The 19,699-nt window shown below is 43.2% G+C and overlaps 1 protein-coding gene across 1 annotated transcript; it reads right to left on the reverse strand.

Annotated features, from left to right (window-relative positions):
- On the reverse strand, positions 332-1,913 carry LOC109820592 (BTB/POZ domain-containing protein At3g19850). The gene is made up of 2 exons (XM_020386753.1): positions 1,645-1,913; positions 332-1,556 (listed from the first exon to the last, which is right to left on the reverse strand). The coding sequence occupies exons 1-2, from the start codon at positions 1,711-1,713 to the stop codon at positions 366-368; spliced, it is 1,260 nt and encodes a 419-aa protein (XP_020242342.1). The 5' UTR covers positions 1,714-1,913; the 3' UTR covers positions 332-365.

Consider the following 19,699-nt stretch of genomic DNA (forward strand, 5'->3'; position numbering starts at 1 on the left):
ATGAATTTTAACACTATTTTCAGTGATTTTTGTAACAAGAGACCAACAAAAAAGCACGTATCCTAGAATCTTGATGCATGCTAACTAAACATAGGAATCTATGTGGATAAATTTCATGGATTAATATATGGAAAAGGTACTCAGAAGCAAAATGACAACAAGAAACATAGGAGTCTAACTAAACGTAATCTTCAAAAAATTTAATAGAGACAAAGGGAAAAGCTCGAGGTGCAGGTATTTTCATACACATCATATGAACAGGAGTAACGCAAAGACATGAGATTTCGGTCTTGAAAGGAATAAACAACTAAATAAAAACTAATTCATCCACATTGAACAGGGAACTGCTGCATAGAATTCACGTCTCATCGCATGAATGAAACCAAATAATAAAAAATATGATTAGAAAAAACAGATTCATGACAATTTCCAATTACCTGAAGATAGATATCCAGAGCTCTATAAACCCCATCAAAGCAATCTCTAGCAGAATCTGGCAAGCTCTCAGCCACCCCAAGAAACTTCGAAACCTTCAAGCTCTGATCAGGAGAAATCTCCCCCAAATACTTATCAACCAACCTCCCAACTTTCTTCAACCTCTGCAATGGCACTCCCCCTTCTTCAACCCCACTTACAAACACCCTAGCCAATCTCATCACCAAGCTCACATCGTAAACCCCTTCGTCGCCCCGACCCGAAACTAGCAAATCATCCAATGTGGCTTGATCCATCAGAAGCCCAATCACCCTCTCAAGCTTCAACCTGCACTCTTTTCTCAGCCTAAAACCTGAAACGATTCTCAAAACCCAGAAAAGCCCTCTACAGGAAAATGCAGCCCTCCCCATTAGCACAACTCCATTAACTGCTGTCTCAGCCAAACTACCACATTCAGCCTTGTATCCATAAACTCCAACCTTTTTCAGGTAATGCAGCAAGAACTTGGTAAGTGTTAGGTTCTTGTTTTCAGTGCCGTAGGCTCCGAGGGTCCTCAGAATTTTCTCAATGATGCTTGGTGCTAAAATTGACAGGTCATCAAACCACCATTCTTTGTTTAAAACCTTTGGTGACGAAACTGATAATATATCAGGTGATGATGAGGATGAAGGAGAATAAGGGAAAGGGGTTGCTTCGGTTAGAGAAGAATCCGAGTTCTCTGAAATCTTCGCGAGGAGGGAAGATATGAGCCTCAGTAACAAACCAGAGGAGTCTGCAATGGAGAAAAAGGGCTCACAGGTTTTTAAAGAAATTATTATGTCATCCCAAGTCCAGTAAAAAAGCCCGTCAAGAAAGGTCTCTGATTGAGCTAGGAGATTCGAGGAGGAGATCTCTTCAGTCATTTCCAAAAGAACTGCAGAGGAGTGGAGGATGCTGATGTTTGAAGGGCCCATTAAGATTCTTCCGTTGTTGTGGCAGAACCTTGAGATGAGCTCAAACCCATTTGGGCCTCCAGGGAAATCCATGATCTTGATCTCTGTCATGCTCCCCTTTGAGCTTCTCCTCTTCTTTTCTTGCTTCACCATCTTCTTCAATCTCGCAGAGAAAGAACAGAGCTTTTTCTGGAAAAAAAATATATATATATACACCCATTTGAGATTTTCTTGAAACAATGCAAGAAATTGAGTGGAACGAGAGAATGGAGAGTACCTGACTGAGGAAGAAAGTGTGCTGGCCATTGATGTGGACTTTGAGATCACAGAGGTCCTCATACTCCATGGCTGGAAATTTCAGCAGAAGGGTGTTTGGGGAGTTTTGAGGGGGGAGATGGGGATCGAAGAGAGTTATCAAAAGGATTTTGTTTTATAATCTGGATTTTAAAGATTATAAAATTCCTCTGGACGAGAATAAGAATAATGGGAGGTTTGGGATTATATATTACGCATTTATACGTGGATGCATGAAGGAGAATGTAGGGAGTTCAGTAGCTTATGTGTTTAGGATTCCTATAGTATAAAAAGAGTGCAAGAGCACCTCGATGGGGCGTGGACCGTCATCTCCCACTTGGGATAAAATGACATTACTGCCCTTGCTTACTGATGAATTGGAGAAGGACGATAATGTCCTTTGCCTGGGGATACACGCGGCGACTTTTGCGTTCTCTGCCGCAACATGAGAACTTAGTCCCTCGTATATTTGAAGTTGCCCGTTAGCCCTCAATGATCAAAACACCCCTCGGTTATATTTTCACTCCCAAAACCCAATTTGGTTTAAAAAAACGTTGGTTACACTTCGGCACCTTACATCTTGTTTCACTTTAATATCCTAAGGTTTTTTTGACATTTTGATACCCTCAAAATTTACACTTTTTTTTTTACTTTGATACATAGTTTTTTTAGACACTTTGTTATGATAAATTTTTTTAACTTTTTAACTTTGATATTTAAAATTTTGCTTTTGACACTTTGATACCCTAAACTTTGAGTTACGGTACCGAAGTTATGTGAACTTCAAAATATCAAAGTCAGTAATATGTGAATCTTTGGAGTATGAAAGTTAGGAATATATGTAACCTTTAAGGTTTCAAAGTGTTAAGAAAAATTTCGGGTTATTAAGATAAAAAGGTTGTTTTAGAGAATACAGATCATCAACCAAGGTCAACGGTACGGAGCTGAGGTTAAGGCATGGGGTCCCTTCACTTGAGTTAGGCGGGCGTATTTATACTGATTCACTGAGTAAATCAAGTGGTACGTACATCTGTCACTATCTTATCAGCCGAGGTAGTCATGGTATTTACGTGGCAAGCAAGTTAATCCACGTGTCAAGACCTCATTGTTGGAGGAAGGTTCCTCTGACATGTATTACGGTCAATGGAAATTATGGAAGTTGGCAATTAGAGAGATTGATTATTGATTTGATATCTCGAATCAAAGTAGCTTGATTTTAAAAACGAAGTTGGCAATTAGAGAGATTGATTATTGATTTGATATCTCGAATCAAAGTAGCTTGATTTTAAAAACGACAAAAATGATACAAATTCAAAGATATGATAAACTAAAGGGTAAATTGCACATAACTCTCTCATCTATACTATCAAATCATCTCGTTTATTAGCACTTATCCCCTCTCAATTATTGATGGAAGAGTGCTAAGTGTTAATAAATAGCTTAGAGGGTTAAGTGCAACTGGAAATATAGATGAGGGGGTTTATATGCAATTTATCCTAACCTAAGTTTATTATGAAATGTAGGAATCTAAAAAATTTGAAAACTTTCGGACATGACTGATTTGAATTAGCTTTAAGTATATTTCCTATTACCTCAATACATATAGACTACTATTGTTAAAGTTGCACACGAAACTTTTGTAAATATAGTCTTTCTTAATATAATTTTATGCATATATTAAACATAGCATCCTTTTGCATCAACACCAAATTGAATTTGGCACGTTCATTGCCGGTGCTCTCCTAACTAGCAAACTAAAAATACCTGTTTTTTACCAAATTGAATTTGGCACGTTCATTGCCGGTGCTCTCCTAACTAGCAAACTAAAAATACCTGTTTTTTAAGTTCTTGAATTTTTTTTATTTGTTATTATTATTATTTATTTTGTTTTGTGCTTGTGTGCGCAAGATGAACTTGGGTTGAGTGGCAACTAAATAAACTCTGAGGCCTGAAGCTTCTCTTTCATAGTTTAGATCCAGATAATTTATAGCATAATTGTTGTATCGCTAAATAATTAAAAATTAGGGATAGACATTGTCATAGTCACGAATTGACTCCCTCGTCTTTTGAGCCAATGTCCTAACTCCCAGCCACTAGGCCACTTGTATACTAGTATAGGTGCAAATTTCTTGGCTCTTGTTTTAGCTTTTAAGAAGTGAAGTAAGGACAATTTTAGTTGAGCTCCCTGATGCAATTTTGTTTTCGACTGAACCCCGGTGATAGCCTCCTAATTAAAGTCGAACTGAAAGAAAACGGAATATTTTTTTTTTTAAATTTTGTATTTTCCTTTGGAGAAAAAGAACAGTTACAGGCTATACATGTAGCTAAGGACAACCCCTGTCATCCAAGTGTCAAACTGGTCTCATCTTTTGGATTGATCATGGTCGCCTTTACTTATTTATTCAGATTCTAATTATAACTCATTCGTAAGTTTGGAGCTACGTGAACCCTGCACCTTTTGGGCATGTGGAGCCTAGGCCTTATTAGAGAGGCAGAAAATGACCATTTTTGGGATGTTGCTTTGCCTTTGTAAGAGGCAACACAACAAGAAATTTGGTGGATATTGTGGACTTTGTTGTGTACTGATAATGCTGAGAAATGAGTTCAATTAATTATCTACGTAAATATGTGGAGCACAGATCGCAGGACTCTCAGATTCTCTGTAAGAAGTTTAGGGCAAGCAAAGGACAAAAAACCTATTCCCAGCCTATCTTCTCGCCATGCAAACTCAGACAACTCCTTTTGTGTTGGCGGGAGATGGGTAGTGACCCAAATCCTAGCCCACCCTTAGCAATCCTGTAAAAATATTATATAGAAACTAGGGAGATAAGGTTGAAGATTTCTCATTTAAAGATAAATTTTGAAATATACATAATTGTCAATCATTAATTAACTTTCGATACAACCACCCGCGGGTGGGACTCCTGGTCAACAGCTCCATGGTGAGGTGGACTCACAGGAGGAATGCCCTGTTTGTCAGGAGTTCGAATCATCCCTACCGTATTTACCTGGTCTCCTTGGGTTTAAGGGTGGGTAAGGAGACCCGGGGGTTTTTCTAGTCAACCAACCCAACTTGTTGTACGCACACTGGTTGGAGCCCCTCTGGGTTGACCCTGCATGCCCAGTAACATGGGGGGTGGGCCCCTTATTGAAAGGAGGGTGAGCCTCGTGCATGTGTACGGATTGGGGGGTTCAAACTATGGAAGCTGGCGGACTCCAAAGGAGTTAAAGTTGAGCGGGCTGACCAGGTTTCCCTTTGTCACAAAACAAAAACTTTCGATAGAGTCAAGCTATTCATGTGTATAGTTGTTACCACTACGGCTAGACTTGAAAGAAGTCCATGCAAATTGCACTGATTGACCATCTAAGTATATTGATAACTGACAGTGATATGTGCATCAATATTCACACACTAGCTCAAATGTCTTTATCATCTACATTCATGTTTAATTTCTATAGAGGATTTTTCTTTTTCTTTTTCTTTTTAGCTATAGATTTCCTTAAAGGATATTTTGATACCCTAAAAATTTACACTTTTTTTTTACTTTGATACATAGTTTTTTTAGACACTTTGTTATGATAAATTTTTTAACTTTTTAACTTTGATATTTAAAATTTTGCTTTTGACACTTTGATACCCTAAACTTTGAGTTACGGTACCGAAGTGAACTTCAAAATATCAAAGTCAATAATATGTGAATCTTTGGAGTATGAAAGTTAGGAATATAAGTAACCTTTAAGGTTTCAAAGTGTTAAAGAAAAATCTCGGGTTATTGAAGAAATGAAAACCCTAATTCATTATGATATCTCTTGGGCTTTATATAGGCCCCTACAAATCTTACAAATAAGTCCCTAATAATACTAATATGTCAACACTCCTCCTCAAGATGGGCGAAAGATATCTATTAAGCCCATCTTGTCACATCCTCTAATCATATCTACTGAGTTGAGTCCTTTAGTCAGACAATCTGCTGCCTGGTCCTTAGTCGAAACATGACTTAGCTCCAGTAGTCCACTATCCAACTTCTCTTTGATGAAGAACCTATCGATCTCGATGTGTTTGGTTCTATCATGCTGCACTGGGTTGTTGGCAATACTTATAGCTGACTTGTTGTCACACCATAACTTCATCTTATCTCCTTGATCCAGCTTCAGCTCCACCAGCATACTCTTCAACCATAGCAACTCAGCAACTCCTAAGGCCATAGCTCTATACTCTGCCTCGGCTGTCGATCTCGCCACCACTGACTGCTTCTTGCTCTTCCACGAGACTAAGTTACCTCCTATAAAGATGCAATATCCTGAGGTGGACCTCCTATCATCAGCACAGCTAGCCCAGTCAGAGTCGCAATAACCCTCGATGTTCACATGTCCATTCTTTCTGAATATCAGCCCCTTTCCGGGGGCACTCTTTAAATATCTCAGAATCTGGTACACAGCGTCCATATGACCCTTCCTCGGATCGTGCATGTAGCGACTCACCACGCTTACTGCAAAGGAGATATCAGGACGTGTGTGACTCAAATAGATCAGCCTTCCCACCAACCTCTGATATCTGTCACGATCAACTGGTTCTCCAGCCTCAGCACCTAGCTTGAACCTCTGGTCGATCGGTGTAGTTGCAGGTTTGCACCCTAACATTCCTGTCTCTTTGAGAAGATCCAGTGCATACTTTCTCTGGGATAGGATGATCCCTTCCGCTCCTCGAGCTATCTCTATTCCAAGAAAGTATCTAAGCAAGCCAAGATCTTTCACCTCAAATTCCTTACCCAGTCTCACTTTGAGTTGGGCAATCTCCTTCTCATCATCCCCTGTAATAATCATATCATCCACATATACCGCAAGCATAGTAATGTGGCCTCCACTCCGTCGAAAGAACACTGTATGGTCGGCGTTGATCTGTTGGTATCCCATACCAATCATAGCCCTTCTGAATCTGTCGAACCAAGCACGGGGAGATTGCTTCAGACCATAGAGAGACTTCTTCAATCTGCAGACCTTTCCCACTGTCTGATCTGTACCAAATCCTGGTGGTATCTCCATGTATACCTCCTCCACTAGATCTCCATGAAGAAATGCATTCTTCACATCTAGTTGGTGTAGCTTCCATCCACCATTTACTGCCAGAGAGATTAAGGTCCGAACAGTGCTCATCTTCGCCACCGGTGCAAAAGTCTCATCATAATCGATGCCATATGTCTGACTATACCCTTTTGCCACCAGGCGAGCCTTGTAGCGCTCAACTTGTCCATCTGGATTCTGCTTCACAGTGAAGACCCACTTGCATCCAACTGCTCTCTTTCCTTCTGGTAACTTTACTAGCTCCCAAGTGCGGTTCTTCTCTAGAGCTCCTAGCTCCTCGTGCATAGCCGCTTTCCATTTTGGGTCCTTCTTAGCAACCTGCCAATTGTTAGGTACAGTAACAGAGTCCAATGATGCAATGAATGCTCCATATGCAGGGTGGATACTAGAATATGATACATACTGGGCAAGATCCCAACCATATCTATCGGGAGGATGTCCCGCATTACTGCGAGTAGTCCTCCGTACTGATATTGGTGTGGGAGGAGTAGGGAGAGGAATGTTATCAGTAGGAATGTTATCACCTTGGGATGAAATTGGTGGTGGTGTAGGTATTTCAGGAGTCGGGGTGGGCTTTGGCAAGAGACTTGGCAGCACTAGTGGCACTGTAGGTACTGTTTCTCCAATTTGTTTGCCCTTCCTACTATAGGTTAGTAGCTCCCCCTGAACAGTGGGCCTAACACCTCTTGTCTCTTGTTCCTTTTCTTCGTGATTCTCCGGCTCCTCCTCAACCAACTCCTCCTCAACCAATTCGCCCTCCCAAGGAATCGATACAGAAATGGATTTCTCCACATTGTTCTCCGGTCTCTCACCATTCTCCTCCTCTCGCCCCATACTTCTAGTATTGGACGAGTTACCAGCAGATGAAGTTACCTTCTGAGTGTAATATGGCTCGAGTTCTCGAAAGTGCACATCCATGCTCACAAACAACCTTTTTTCCACCGGGCTCCAGCAAACATATCCCTTCTGAGTAGCAGAATATCCCACAAAGATACACTTCACAGCTCTAGGGGCAAGCTTCCCGACAGACGGCCTGTTGTCCTTCACAAAACACACACAGCCAAACACTTTGAGTGGAAGGATCCCACCATTATCTCCTTTCAATATCTCACACGGAGACTTCCAATCCAGCACTCTCGAGGGCATTCTGTTGATCAACGCTGCTGCGGTCAATACTGCTTGTCCCCATAATGTCTCTGGGACATTCATAGAGATCATCATGCTTCTAGCAACCTCTAAAAGATGTCTGTTCTTCCTTTCCGCTACCCCATTCTGTGCTGGAGTGTATGGACAGGTTGTCTGGTGATGTATTCCTTGAGCTGACAAATATTCTTCAAGGGCTCTGTTGGTATACTCTGTCCCATTATCTGACCTCAATACTTTCACCACTGCTCCGTATTGAGTCTGAACAGTCTTATGAAAATTTTGGAAGCACCCAAACACATCACTCTTATTCTTCATCAGGTATAACCAAGTAACACGAGAGAAGCAATCAATAAATGTAACAAAATATTTGTATCCATTCATAGAACTTGTGGAACAAGGCCCCCAAACATCTGAATGTACCAGGTCAAATGCATGAGAACTTCTATGACCAGAACTAACATAAGAGCTTCTAGTAAGCTTTCCCAACTCACATGCATCACACACAAGTTTCTGTTTATTTGCTTTCTCAAATAAAGAAGGATACAATCTACCTAAAACACTAAAGGATGAGTGTCCCAAACGCTGGTGATGGAGCATTAACTCATTTTCAGCACTCATTTTAGATCCTACTCCTGCTTCCTCTATGACTGACACCAATGCTGAATCCAGCCCTTCACGATCCAGATACCACAGTCCACTACGCCATGTGCCAGTCCCAAGTCTCCGCCCTGTCCCCTTCTCCTGGAAGATTACCTTGGGAATATCAAAAGAGACGATGCATTTTAGTTGGAGGATGATAGAACTAATAGATAAAAGATTGACTGGAAAAGAAGGAGCATGCAAAACATTGGACAAAGTTACAGAACCAGTACAATCAACTGTACCCTTACCAACCACCGGCTGAAATGTACCATCAGCTGTTTGAATACTATCAGGCGATGCTAAGTGAGTATATGATGAGAACTCACTAGCATTACCTGTCACATGACAAGACGCACCGGAGTCGACTATCCATGCTGATGATCTGTCAGGAGACATAGAAGCAAGAGCATGTATGTCATCAGTACCTTTGTTCGGATGAGCATAGGTAGCAGTGTTGCCTCTGACGAAGAACGAAGTAGATGCCTCCGCAGTCCCATTCCTCAAATCTCCATCCCCTGCTACTTGCTGTTTTTTCCTGAGTATCGTGAGGAGAGCACGATCCTCCTCTGTAAAGACCACCTCAGCTTCTTCTTCTTCTGCTACCGTCAGATTCGCCCGATTCCCTGCTCCTCTTCCACCTCGTCGACCCCCACGGCCACGACCACGACCTCCGAACTGTCCACGTCCACCCGAATCTCCATCCTTGGATGGCTTGGTGCAAGCATGCCGTAGATGACCCACCGCACCGCAGTTATAGCACTGTCGAGTCTCTCTCCTAGATCCAGTGTTGCTAGAGGCTGTCAGTGCTGACTTCACCACAGGAAGTCCACCTGTCCCCGCCTGCAGCCGAATGCGAGTCTCCTCCTGGATCATAGCAGAGATAGCCTCCTCAAGCGTGGGAATCTTCGGCTGAGCTAGGAGCAATGCAATTCGCTGAGCGAACTCTGATGTCAATCCCTTAAGAAACACCATAGTCCTCTCCTGTAGAAAGGCCTCCCGCTCTTTACATCCCGCCGTCCTTGCCCAGCTAGCCGCCGGAGAGAAATGGATCGAATAATCCAGCCACAGGCGTTCCAAACTTGTAGCATATTCCTGTACAAGTCTTACCGCTGGACTGCTGGCGCTCGATCTCTCCTTTAATCTGCGAATAGCCCGCAGGCTTATTCCACTCATCATTACGTCCCTTCTTAACTTCTCTCAGACGATCCTTACACTTCTCAATGCCATATACGTGGCGCGATCGTCGGTGACGCCGACAGTGAGAAGCCGATGTACACCAACGATATTGATGAGTCTTCCACTCATCTTCTTGCCCTCCGAGTCCGTCCTCCGGTTTCTGTCGCGCTCTCCTGCTCAAGTAAACCCTCCCAGGTTCCTCGCGGCAAGGGGTGTAATCGCACCCGCCGCGACCAGCTCAGGTAAGTACTTCGGTCCATCAAGCTCAGATCGATGGTGCGAAGCTCCAACTTCTTCGATGGTTTTGTCTGCACTCTCCCAGCGACAACTCATTAGCTTCATCAAAGTGGACACCTCGGGGGTTCACTTCTTGATGCTCTCCTCCATCGGAATAGGCTTCAGAACCACCACTGCTTCACCTTTCTTCCGACGCCTTGTTGTAGTGCAGTAAAAATTTCGGCCAGCACCTCTGCTCACCCAACAAGAGTAGGGAGCTCAACAAATTCATCGTATCTCAGAGGAAACAAGAATCAAAACAGGTTATATATCTGCATCGATGTGGAGATATAACTCTTCCTGCGTCACTCAGTTCGAGGACTGACGTCAAGGGAACCCATGCCAACTCGAGTCCACAAGCATAGCCGCAGCAAGCGGCGGCAAAGAGTTCTGAGGGGGCATGCTGTTTGGGATCGGAAAAAAGCGGGGGGCTGTTTGGGATGGGAAAAAAAATAAACAAAACGGCGTGGGGGCCTGGTGGGCATCTGAAACAGGGGGGGGGGGGGGGGGGCTTCGCTGGCTCAGCGGGAGGGTTTCAGGCGGGGTTCTGCTTGACAGGGGGGGCTCGGGTTCAGGGGGGGAATCGAGTTCTCCGGCAAAGGCTCTGAGGGGGGGCGGGCTGTTTGGGATCGAGAAAAACAGGGGGGGGGGGGGGGGCCTGTTTAGGATCGGAAAAAACAAAACAAGGGGGACGGGCAGCTGGTTGCGGAAATCGCGAAAAAGGGGGGGGGGGACTGTTCGCCTCCATACATAAAATGTCAGGGCGGGTTCTGCTGGCGCGCCGGCCGAAGTGGGGGGAGGGGGCGGCGGCTAGGAGAGAAGAGGGGAGGCAGCCGGCTCTGATACCATGAAGAAATGAAAACCCTAATTCATTATGATATCTCTTGGGCTTTATATAGGCCCCTACAAATCTTACAAATAAGTCCCTAATAATACTAATATGTCAACAGTTATTAAGATAAATAGGTTGTTTTAGAGAATACAGATCATCAACCAAGGTCAATAGTACGGAGCTGAGGTTAAGGCATGGGGTCCCTTCACTTGAGGTAGGCGGGCGTATTTATACTGATTCACTGAGTAAATCAAGTGGTACGTACATCTGTCACTCGCTTATCAGCCGAGGTAGTCATGGTATTTACGTGGCAAGCAAGTTAATCCACGTGTCAAGACCTCATTGTTGGAGGAAGGTTCCTCTGACATGTATTACGGTCAATGGAAATTATGGAAGTTGGCAATTAGAGAGATTGATTATTGATTTGATATCTCGAATCAAAGTAGCTTGATTTTAAAAACGGCAAAAATGATACAAATTCAAAGATATGATAAACTAAAGGATAAATTGCACATAACTCTCTCATCTATACTATCAAATCAGCTCATTTATTAGCACTTATCCCCTCTCAATTATTGATGGAAGAGTGCTAAGTGTTAATAAATAGCTTAGAGGGTTAAGTGCAACTGGAAATATAGACGAGGGGGTTTATATGCAATATATCCTAACCTAAGTTTATTATAAAATGTTGGAATCTAAAAATTTTGAAAACTTTCGGACATGACTGATTTGAATTAGCTTTAAGTATATTTACTATTACCTCAATACATATAGACTACTATTGTTAAAGTTGCACACGAAACTTTTGTAAATATAGTCTTTCTTAATATAATTTTATGCATATATTAAACATAGCATCCTTTTGCATCAACACCAAATTGAATTTGGCACGTTCATTGCCGGTGCTCTCCTAACTAGCAAACTAAAAATACCTGTTTTTTACCAAATTGAATTTGGCACGTTCATTGCCGGTGCTCTCCTAACTAGCAAACTAAAAATACCTGTTTTTTATGTTCTTGATTTTTTTTTAATTTTTTTTGTTATTATTATTATTTATTTTGTTTTGTGCTTGTGTGCGCAAGATGAACTTGGGTTGAGTGGCAACTAAATAAACTCTGAGGCCTGAAGCTTCTCTTTCATAGTTTAGATCCAGATAATTAATAGCATAATTGTTGTATCGCTAAATAATTAAAAATTAGGGATAGACATTGTCATAGTCACGAATTGACTCCCTCGTCTTTTGAGCCAATGTCCTAACTCCCAGCCACTAGGCCACTTGTATACTAGTATAGGTGCAAATTTCTTGGCTCTTGTTTTAGCTTTTAAGAAGTGAAGTAAGGACAATTTTAGTTGAGCTCCCTGATGCAATTTTGTTTTCGACTGAACCCCGGTGATAGCCTCCTAATTAAAGTCGAACCGAAAGAAAGCGGATTTGGATCCTCTCCACTGCAAAAAAAGTAGTGGAGAGACCACTACTTTTAATCTCAAGCGTTGATTATTTAGTAGGCGGTTATGATACAATCTAAATCTAACACTTACCATACCCCCGTGTATTGCACTCATTCCTAATTTGTACTAAAAAAATCATAACCATCAACTAGATAATCAATGGCTGTGATTATGTAGTGGTCCCTCAACTATTTTTTTTGTAGTGGAGAGGATCCGAATCCAAAGAAAGCGGAATGTTTTTTTTTTAAAGTTTGTATTTTCCTTTGGAGAAAAAGAACAGTTGCAGGCTATATATATACACGTACGTAGCTAAGGACAACCCCTGTCATCCGAGTGTCAAACTGGTCTCATCTTTTGGATTGATCATGGTCGCCTTTACTTATTAATTCAGATTCTAATTATAACTCATTCGCAAAGTTTGGAGCTACGTGAACCCTGCACCTTTTGGGCATGTGGAGCCTAGCTAGGGCCGAGATGCAATGAACGAGTTGATAGCCTAGGCCTTATTAGAGAGGCAGAAAATGACCATTTTTGGGATGTTGCCTGAACCTTTGTAAGAGGCAACACAACAAGAAATTTTGGTGGATATTGTGGACTTTGTTGTGTACTGATAATGCTGAGAAATTAATGAGTTCAATTAATTATATCTACATATGTAAATATGTGGAGCACAGATCGCAGGACAAGCTCTCAGATTCTCTGTAAGAAGTTTAGGGCAAGCAAAGGACAAAAAAGCCTATTCCCAGCCCATCTTCTCGCCATGCAAACTCAGACAACTCCTTTTGTGTTGGCGGAAGATATATGCATGGGTAGTGACCTGTAAATATATTATATAGAAACTAGGGAGATAAGGTTGAAGATTTCGCATTTAAGATGAATTTTGAAATATGCGTAATTGTCGATCATTAACTTTCGATACAGTCAAGCTATTCATGTGTATAGTTGTTACCACTACGGCTAGACTTGAAGGAAGTCGGTGCAAATTGCACTGATGGGCCATCTAAGTATTAATATTGATAACTGACAGTGATATGTACGTTAGGATTCACACTAGCTCAAATGTCTTTTATCATCTACATTCATGTTTAATTTCTATATAGAGGATTTTCTTTTTCTTTTTCTTTTTTTTAATCTTTTTTTTAGCTATAGATTTCTGTAAAGGATATTTTCTGTTGGATTTCTGCCCATCCCCTACCCTACATTGACTTCGTATCTCTATCGATGAATGTTGCATTGTAGCATGTGTTATAGGCAATTAACAAAAGGTTAACAAGGAATAAAACAAGTATACTAGCCAAATGATTAAATTCCTTATTAAATCAACTAATCACATATAACTGGGTATTAAGACACTGAACAGGGATACTATTAGGTGGCATAGGGAAGGGCAGAGGAAGCTAGTTTTTTGTTCATTTTGTTCATGAATCATGACCCAAATCACCGGTCCAATATTTTTTTCACTTGTTCCAAGTTAAATAAATATATCTTGATCGAGTTAGAGAAACATTCCGGAAACTATTACAATCTCTTAAATTTAGCTCCTCTAACCATTAAACCAAAACTCCAAAGTTATGGTGAGGGTCGAGAATTATAGTTTTATATTAATTCTAAGACGACCCCGCAGTTTGAACGCCCTTTTTATAGGTTAAAACCTGGATTCACGCAGCGATGTCAATTTTTAGAAAATCCGCTTAAAATTCGTGATCAGTGAGATTTGAATTGCTCTGATACCATATCTTAAATTTAGCTCCTCTAACGATTAAACCAAAACTCCAAAGTTATTGTGAGAGTCGAGGATTATAGTTTTATATTAATTCTAACTGTTAAAGTAAGAGAGAGAGAGAGAGTTTTGGGTAAATTTTCTTTTAGTTGAATATTAAGTGTGCACATATATTTATACAAGTAGAGGAGGGTGGGGTGTGTCCTCACAACCAATGTGGGACTAAACTCACTACTAACACTATTATCATAAACCCACTACTAACACTATTATTAACAGCTCCCCTCAAACTCATGTTAGATCAAACAGAGTGAGTTTGCTACAAGAAACTGGAACCGATCGATAAATAGGTAAGGCCTTTGTGAAGAAATCTGCAAGCTCGTCGGCGGATGAGACATGAGAAAGTAGAATTGTCTTATCTTTGATAACTTGTTGACGGACAAAATGAGCATCGATCTCAATGTGTTTAGTCCTCTCATGAAATATTGAATTATTAGCAATCTGGATGGCACCCTTATTATCACAGTAGAGAGGAGTAGGAGTCGAAATAGAAATATCAAAATCACTGAGAAGACGACGAAGATGAATAATCTCTTTAGCTGTTATGGATATTGCACGATGCTCTGCCTCGGTACTAGAAAGAACAATAACATCTTGTTTCTTACTCCACCAAGAAATAAGAGAATCATCAAGAAATATACAATAACCTATGATAGACTTCCTGATAGTAGGATCATCAGCCCATTCAGCATCAGAATATGCACAAAATTCTAACTTGGATGTAGCAGGAAACAGAAGAGAGCGAGTGCTAGTACCCCAAAGATACCGAAGAATCTGTAATTAAGGCAACATAGTGTGCAGAACGTGGGACACTAACAAATTGACTGACAATACCAACAGCATGAGAGATGTCTGGTCGATAGATGCACAGATAGACCAACTGGCCAATAAGATGTTGATATCGGGTAGGATCAGATAGAGGCTCACCATCAGTAGAGCAAAGTTTAACATTCTCTTGGAGTGGGGTATCGACGGTTGCATCGTCAGTTAGCTCAGTACGATCTAGAATATCTGAAAGATACTTCTGTTGAGATAGTAGTACACCCCACGGGCCCTGAGAAATTTCTAGACCAAGAAAATAGCGAAGAAATCCAAGATCCTTCATGTGGAACTGTTATTGCAATTGAGATTTTGTGAGTTGTATACCAGCAGCATCATCACCTGTAATGATCATATCATCTGCATAAATGGGCAATAAAACTCTACCACGCGATTGTAGGCATATAAAATTGCTTATAGGTCCCCTAGCATAGCTCGGCACGAACCGACAAACCAACGAGGCGACGAGATCGACAAATCGCACGCAAGCAAAGGAATACATCCATTCGCGTGCGGGATCAAGCCAAGTGTTCAAAGAGTTAACGAGTCATCCAACCGAAAGCGGACTCGAACGAATTACGATCGAATCAAGATCAGTTTCGGACTCAGACTCAGAAGTGGATTTACTGCCTAATCAGGATCCGGACTTACTGCCAAATCTGGAATCAAGTCAACGAGTCGTTTCCAGGTCAATCAACCACACAACAGAAACACGACCGAATCAAGTCCAGATCAACAACACCCTGAGGTGGCCGGCCCAGATCTGTGCCTAGGCACAGATCTGAGTGCCTATAAATAGGCTAGGCCTTGGTTCATTTTTGTGGTTGGAAATTTTGGAGAGGCGAAGCCCTGCTGGATTGGAGACTCGGAACTTAAAAAAGATTGAAACTTTGGGACTTCGGGGACTCACTCCTTCAGATCTGGTGCTCGGCGATCATCAACGTCAAATAAGGCAGGTGTTCGAGAGGATCGGATCTCAGATCTACGTTGCTACACTCCGGATCTAAGCTTGGTCTTAGATCCCGAGACTTGGACGATTGTTTCCTTGGTGAAACAATCCTCCCCGGCTATTATTTCCTTGGTGAAATAATACCCGTTGTACTGCGTAGATCCGACCGGATCTAGATCGCGCGGTGGTCCACGGCAAACAACCCCGGCGCAGGCAAAGAACCCACAAAGCGAGCGACCGTAAAACAGGAGCTCGCGATTCGTTCGACAAACAAGGAAACAAAGTTGTAATTTTCATTTCTTTTCAATTTGATTTTCGTTGTAACCGGATCTTATAAAAAGACCGGATCTTTGTAATCGATAGACTATTACAAGAGTGTACAATGGAATCAATAACAAAGAAAGCAACGGTTTTTCCCGAGAACAATCTGGCGACCACAGTGGGAGCCGACGATCTCGCCAACGAGATCGATGCGTCGCAGCCGCGTATCTCAATCCCGGTCGTGGAGGAGGTCGAATACGAGTTCGATCAAACCAAGTTCGAGGAATATCTTTCGTCCTCGTCCGGATCTACCTCCCCCCGCAAGTCTAAGAAGTCCAAGTTCTCTTCCAGCAGAAAGGTGCGTTGGTACGAAGAAGTTGAAGCTACCAACGACGACCTCATCCCGATTGACGCCAAAGTTGCGTCGGGTGAGGCCCGCAAGTCCAAGAAGTCCAAGTTCTCTTCCAACAGAAAGGTGCGTTGGTACGAAGAAGTTGAAGCTACCAACGACGACCTCATCTCGATTGACGCCAAAGTTGCGTCAGATGAGGCTCCACCAATCTCCAACCAGATCAAGCTGGTTCCAACCAATTCCTCCGTCACCAAAGGAGCGGTGACTCTCTCAAAGAGAGCCCGCCAAAGGCAACGCCAACGCTTGGCCAAACAATTCGCCAAAGCGATGGAGTCCACCGACGGAGTCCGCTACAACGCGGGTCTGAAGAACAAGAGAGGCAAACAGCCTCAACAACAGATGAACGGCGCCTCTTCCAAGCCGCCAATGATGGAATGGGTCCGTGTCAAACGGAATCGTTCGACGCTAGAAGAACGCATCCGCAAACGCCGTGCACTATCAGCGCAGGCACGGGTTCAAGCCGAAGAAGCCCATCGGAAATTGCAGAAAGAAATGGCCAAGAAGCCGCCACCAACTCGTAAAGTTTGGAGGCCGAAGTCTGAAGCGGCGGTTCAGACCAAAAAGCAGCAACTGCAGTCTCCAACCAAAAGTCAACCTCCGGCGAACCCAGCTAAGTCGCCGAGAGTTCCCATAGCTACTCCGGGAGATCATGCAGAATCCTCCCGAAGAAGAAAGCCAGTCTTGGAGCGCCTCGGTCCAATTCCCGATGAGCGAAGCAAAGCTCCGATCCAAGAACGTTTGGGCCCACTAAGAAAACCCCGAACGAATCAACACGCTGGGGGGCGCCGCCACCTCCAACATGACAAGGAGCTCAAGGCAACTGCGCGCGCTAATTTGCGCATTGAGGTCCAAGAGCCCGCTGAGAATTCACGCCCAAAAAGGCATGTCTCAAGGCGCGTGACTCTTGAAAGTCCAAGGAAGGCAATTCTCCCTCAGAAGGAAACGTTATCATCTGATGATGATTACGTTATACCTGAGAAATCGTGCCAACACACGATAGGTTGCTCTGACTTTCAAACGGACGAGCTGTACTATCGTGCTGGGGGTACGAACAAAGCCAGAAAGAGAAGTTCTCGAAGGCTAGAAACTCAGTGCCAGAAAGAGGAGTCCCCGAGAACAGGAAATTCAATGTCCCTGTTCCAAACTCATTCGGGCGGTACTGTCTCAATGCAACTGCATCAAGGTAGTCCCCGAGAGAATTTCAGTGTTCGAAAGGCTCGGCACCGAAACGCCAAAACCAAGGCATAGGCGTTTCCGGATGCGGCATTACCTAGTGGGACAGACGATCTACGTTATCTCCAACGTTAATCCAGTACGGGTGTTTATGACGCAACCGGCCTCTATGAATTGGCGTCTAGCGAAGTGGGCCCTTCTCTTGTCCCAATACGATTTGCACTTCAAGCAGCAGAAGTCGATAAAAGGACAGGCGATTTGTGACCTTTTGGCGGCAAACCCGACCACAGATACGGCAGAAGTATATGATGACTTGCCGGATGAAACCCACGAGGTTAACACCACATCACACCAACAAGTATGGCAATTATACTTCGATGGTGCCTCAAGGGCAGTTAATAGAGTAATAACCCCGGGATGTCCTACAGTTTCCTCTGGAGTTGGAGTCGTCTTAATCTCCCCTGGAAAGCACGTGATGCCTCGGGCTTATTCGTTGACTAGTCCGTGCTCCAATAATGTTGCCGAATACAACGCGCTTCTCATTGGACTCAGTTTCGCCAAAGAGCTGGGGGTCGAATATCTCGAAGCTTTTGGAGATTCGCAATTGATAGTCAACCAAGTTCGCGGTGAGTATGAAGTCAGGAATCAAGACCTGATCCCGTACCACCAGGAAGCCATCAAAATGGCAGAATCTTTCGAAGAATTCTTTATTGAATACATCCCTCGTCTCCAGAACGCTTATGCAGACGCACTGGCGGCACTAGCAGTATCACTGGCACAGCCTCCCGAAGCTGAGCTGTTAGTCACAGTACGGACGCATCAACTCTGCGTACCCATATACAGTACGGAGATTGAAGAAGAAGAGGATAGAAACGTGAACGCCAAAGAGGTGAATTCAACTCAAATTGGGTCTGAGTCCCGAGATTGGCGTTTTCCTATCATCGACTACGTCCAATATGGTATCTTGCCAGAGGATGTAAAAGAAAAGGAATCAATCCGCCGAAGAGCTCCAAGATTCTTCTATAATACTGAAACCCATACATTATACCGTAGAGGGTACGACGGTCTTTTACTCCGATGCCTTTCGAACAGAGAAGCAAAGGAAGTTCTTAAGGAAGCACACGAAGGAGAATGTGGTGCGCATCAGCCCGGTCCTAAACTGTATGATCGCATCAGGAGGATGGGATATTTCTGGCCAACGATGGTTCGTGACGCAATCGAATACGCACGAGAATGCCACGCTTGCCAGATACATGCGAATTATATGCATCAACCGCCAGAGCAGTTGCACACGTCAACCACGTCTTGGCCGTTCGAGACTTGGGGCATGGACATAGTCGGTCCTATTTTTCCCCCTTCAGTCAAAGGTGATCGGTTCATCCTCGCGATCACAGATTATTTCTCAAAGTGGGCTGAAGCGATTCCGCTTAGAGAAGTGAAGACGAACAACGTCATCAATTTCATCAAGCATCATGTCATTTACCGACACGGCGTGCCAAGAAGGATCATTCATGACAACGGTCCACAGTTCATAAGCAATGCCTTCGTCAGATTCTGCGACAAGTTCAAAATCGAAGATGTTTCGTCGACAGCTTACTACCCCGCCGCGAATGGATTAGCGGAGGCGTTTAACAAGACGATCATCAAGATCTTGTCAAAGCTCGTGAAGACCAATAAACGAGACTGGGACGATAAACTCGGTGAAGCACTCTGGGCTTATCGCACCACCATACGCACGCCTACGGGAGCTACCCCGTATTCGCTGGTATACGGATGTGAAGCTGTGCTACCGCTGGAAATTCAGATTCCGTCCCTTCGGATCGCCCTCGCAACGGAGATGACGACGGAGGAACAACATCAGAAGCGTCTCGAAGAGCTCGAGAGGCTGGATGAAAAGCGTTTGGAGGCTCAACAACACATCGAGTTTTACCAAGCCAGGATGTCAAGGGCTTTTAACAAAAGAGTCCGACAGAGAAGCTTCAAGGAAGGAGATCTGGTCCTCGCTGCTCGCCGACCAATAATTCTCACCTCCAAGAAGAAA

Source organism: Asparagus officinalis, chromosome 1, assembly GCF_001876935.1.
Source record: "Asparagus officinalis chromosome 1, Aspof.V1, whole genome shotgun sequence".
NCBI classification, from domain to species: domain Eukaryota; kingdom Viridiplantae; phylum Streptophyta; class Magnoliopsida; order Asparagales; family Asparagaceae; genus Asparagus; species Asparagus officinalis.

What these genes read in the sequence shown, in the direction of transcription:
- LOC109820592 (XM_020386753.1), bottom strand. Translation starts at nt 1,713, where the DNA reads ATGGAGTATGAGGACCTCTGTGATCTCAAAGTCCACATCAATGGCCAG. An exon ending in ACACTTTCTTCCTCAGTCAG is followed by an intron (nt 1,557 to 1,644) that starts GTACTCTCCATT and finishes TTTTTTTTCCAG; the next exon opens with AAAAAGCTCTGTTCTTTCTC.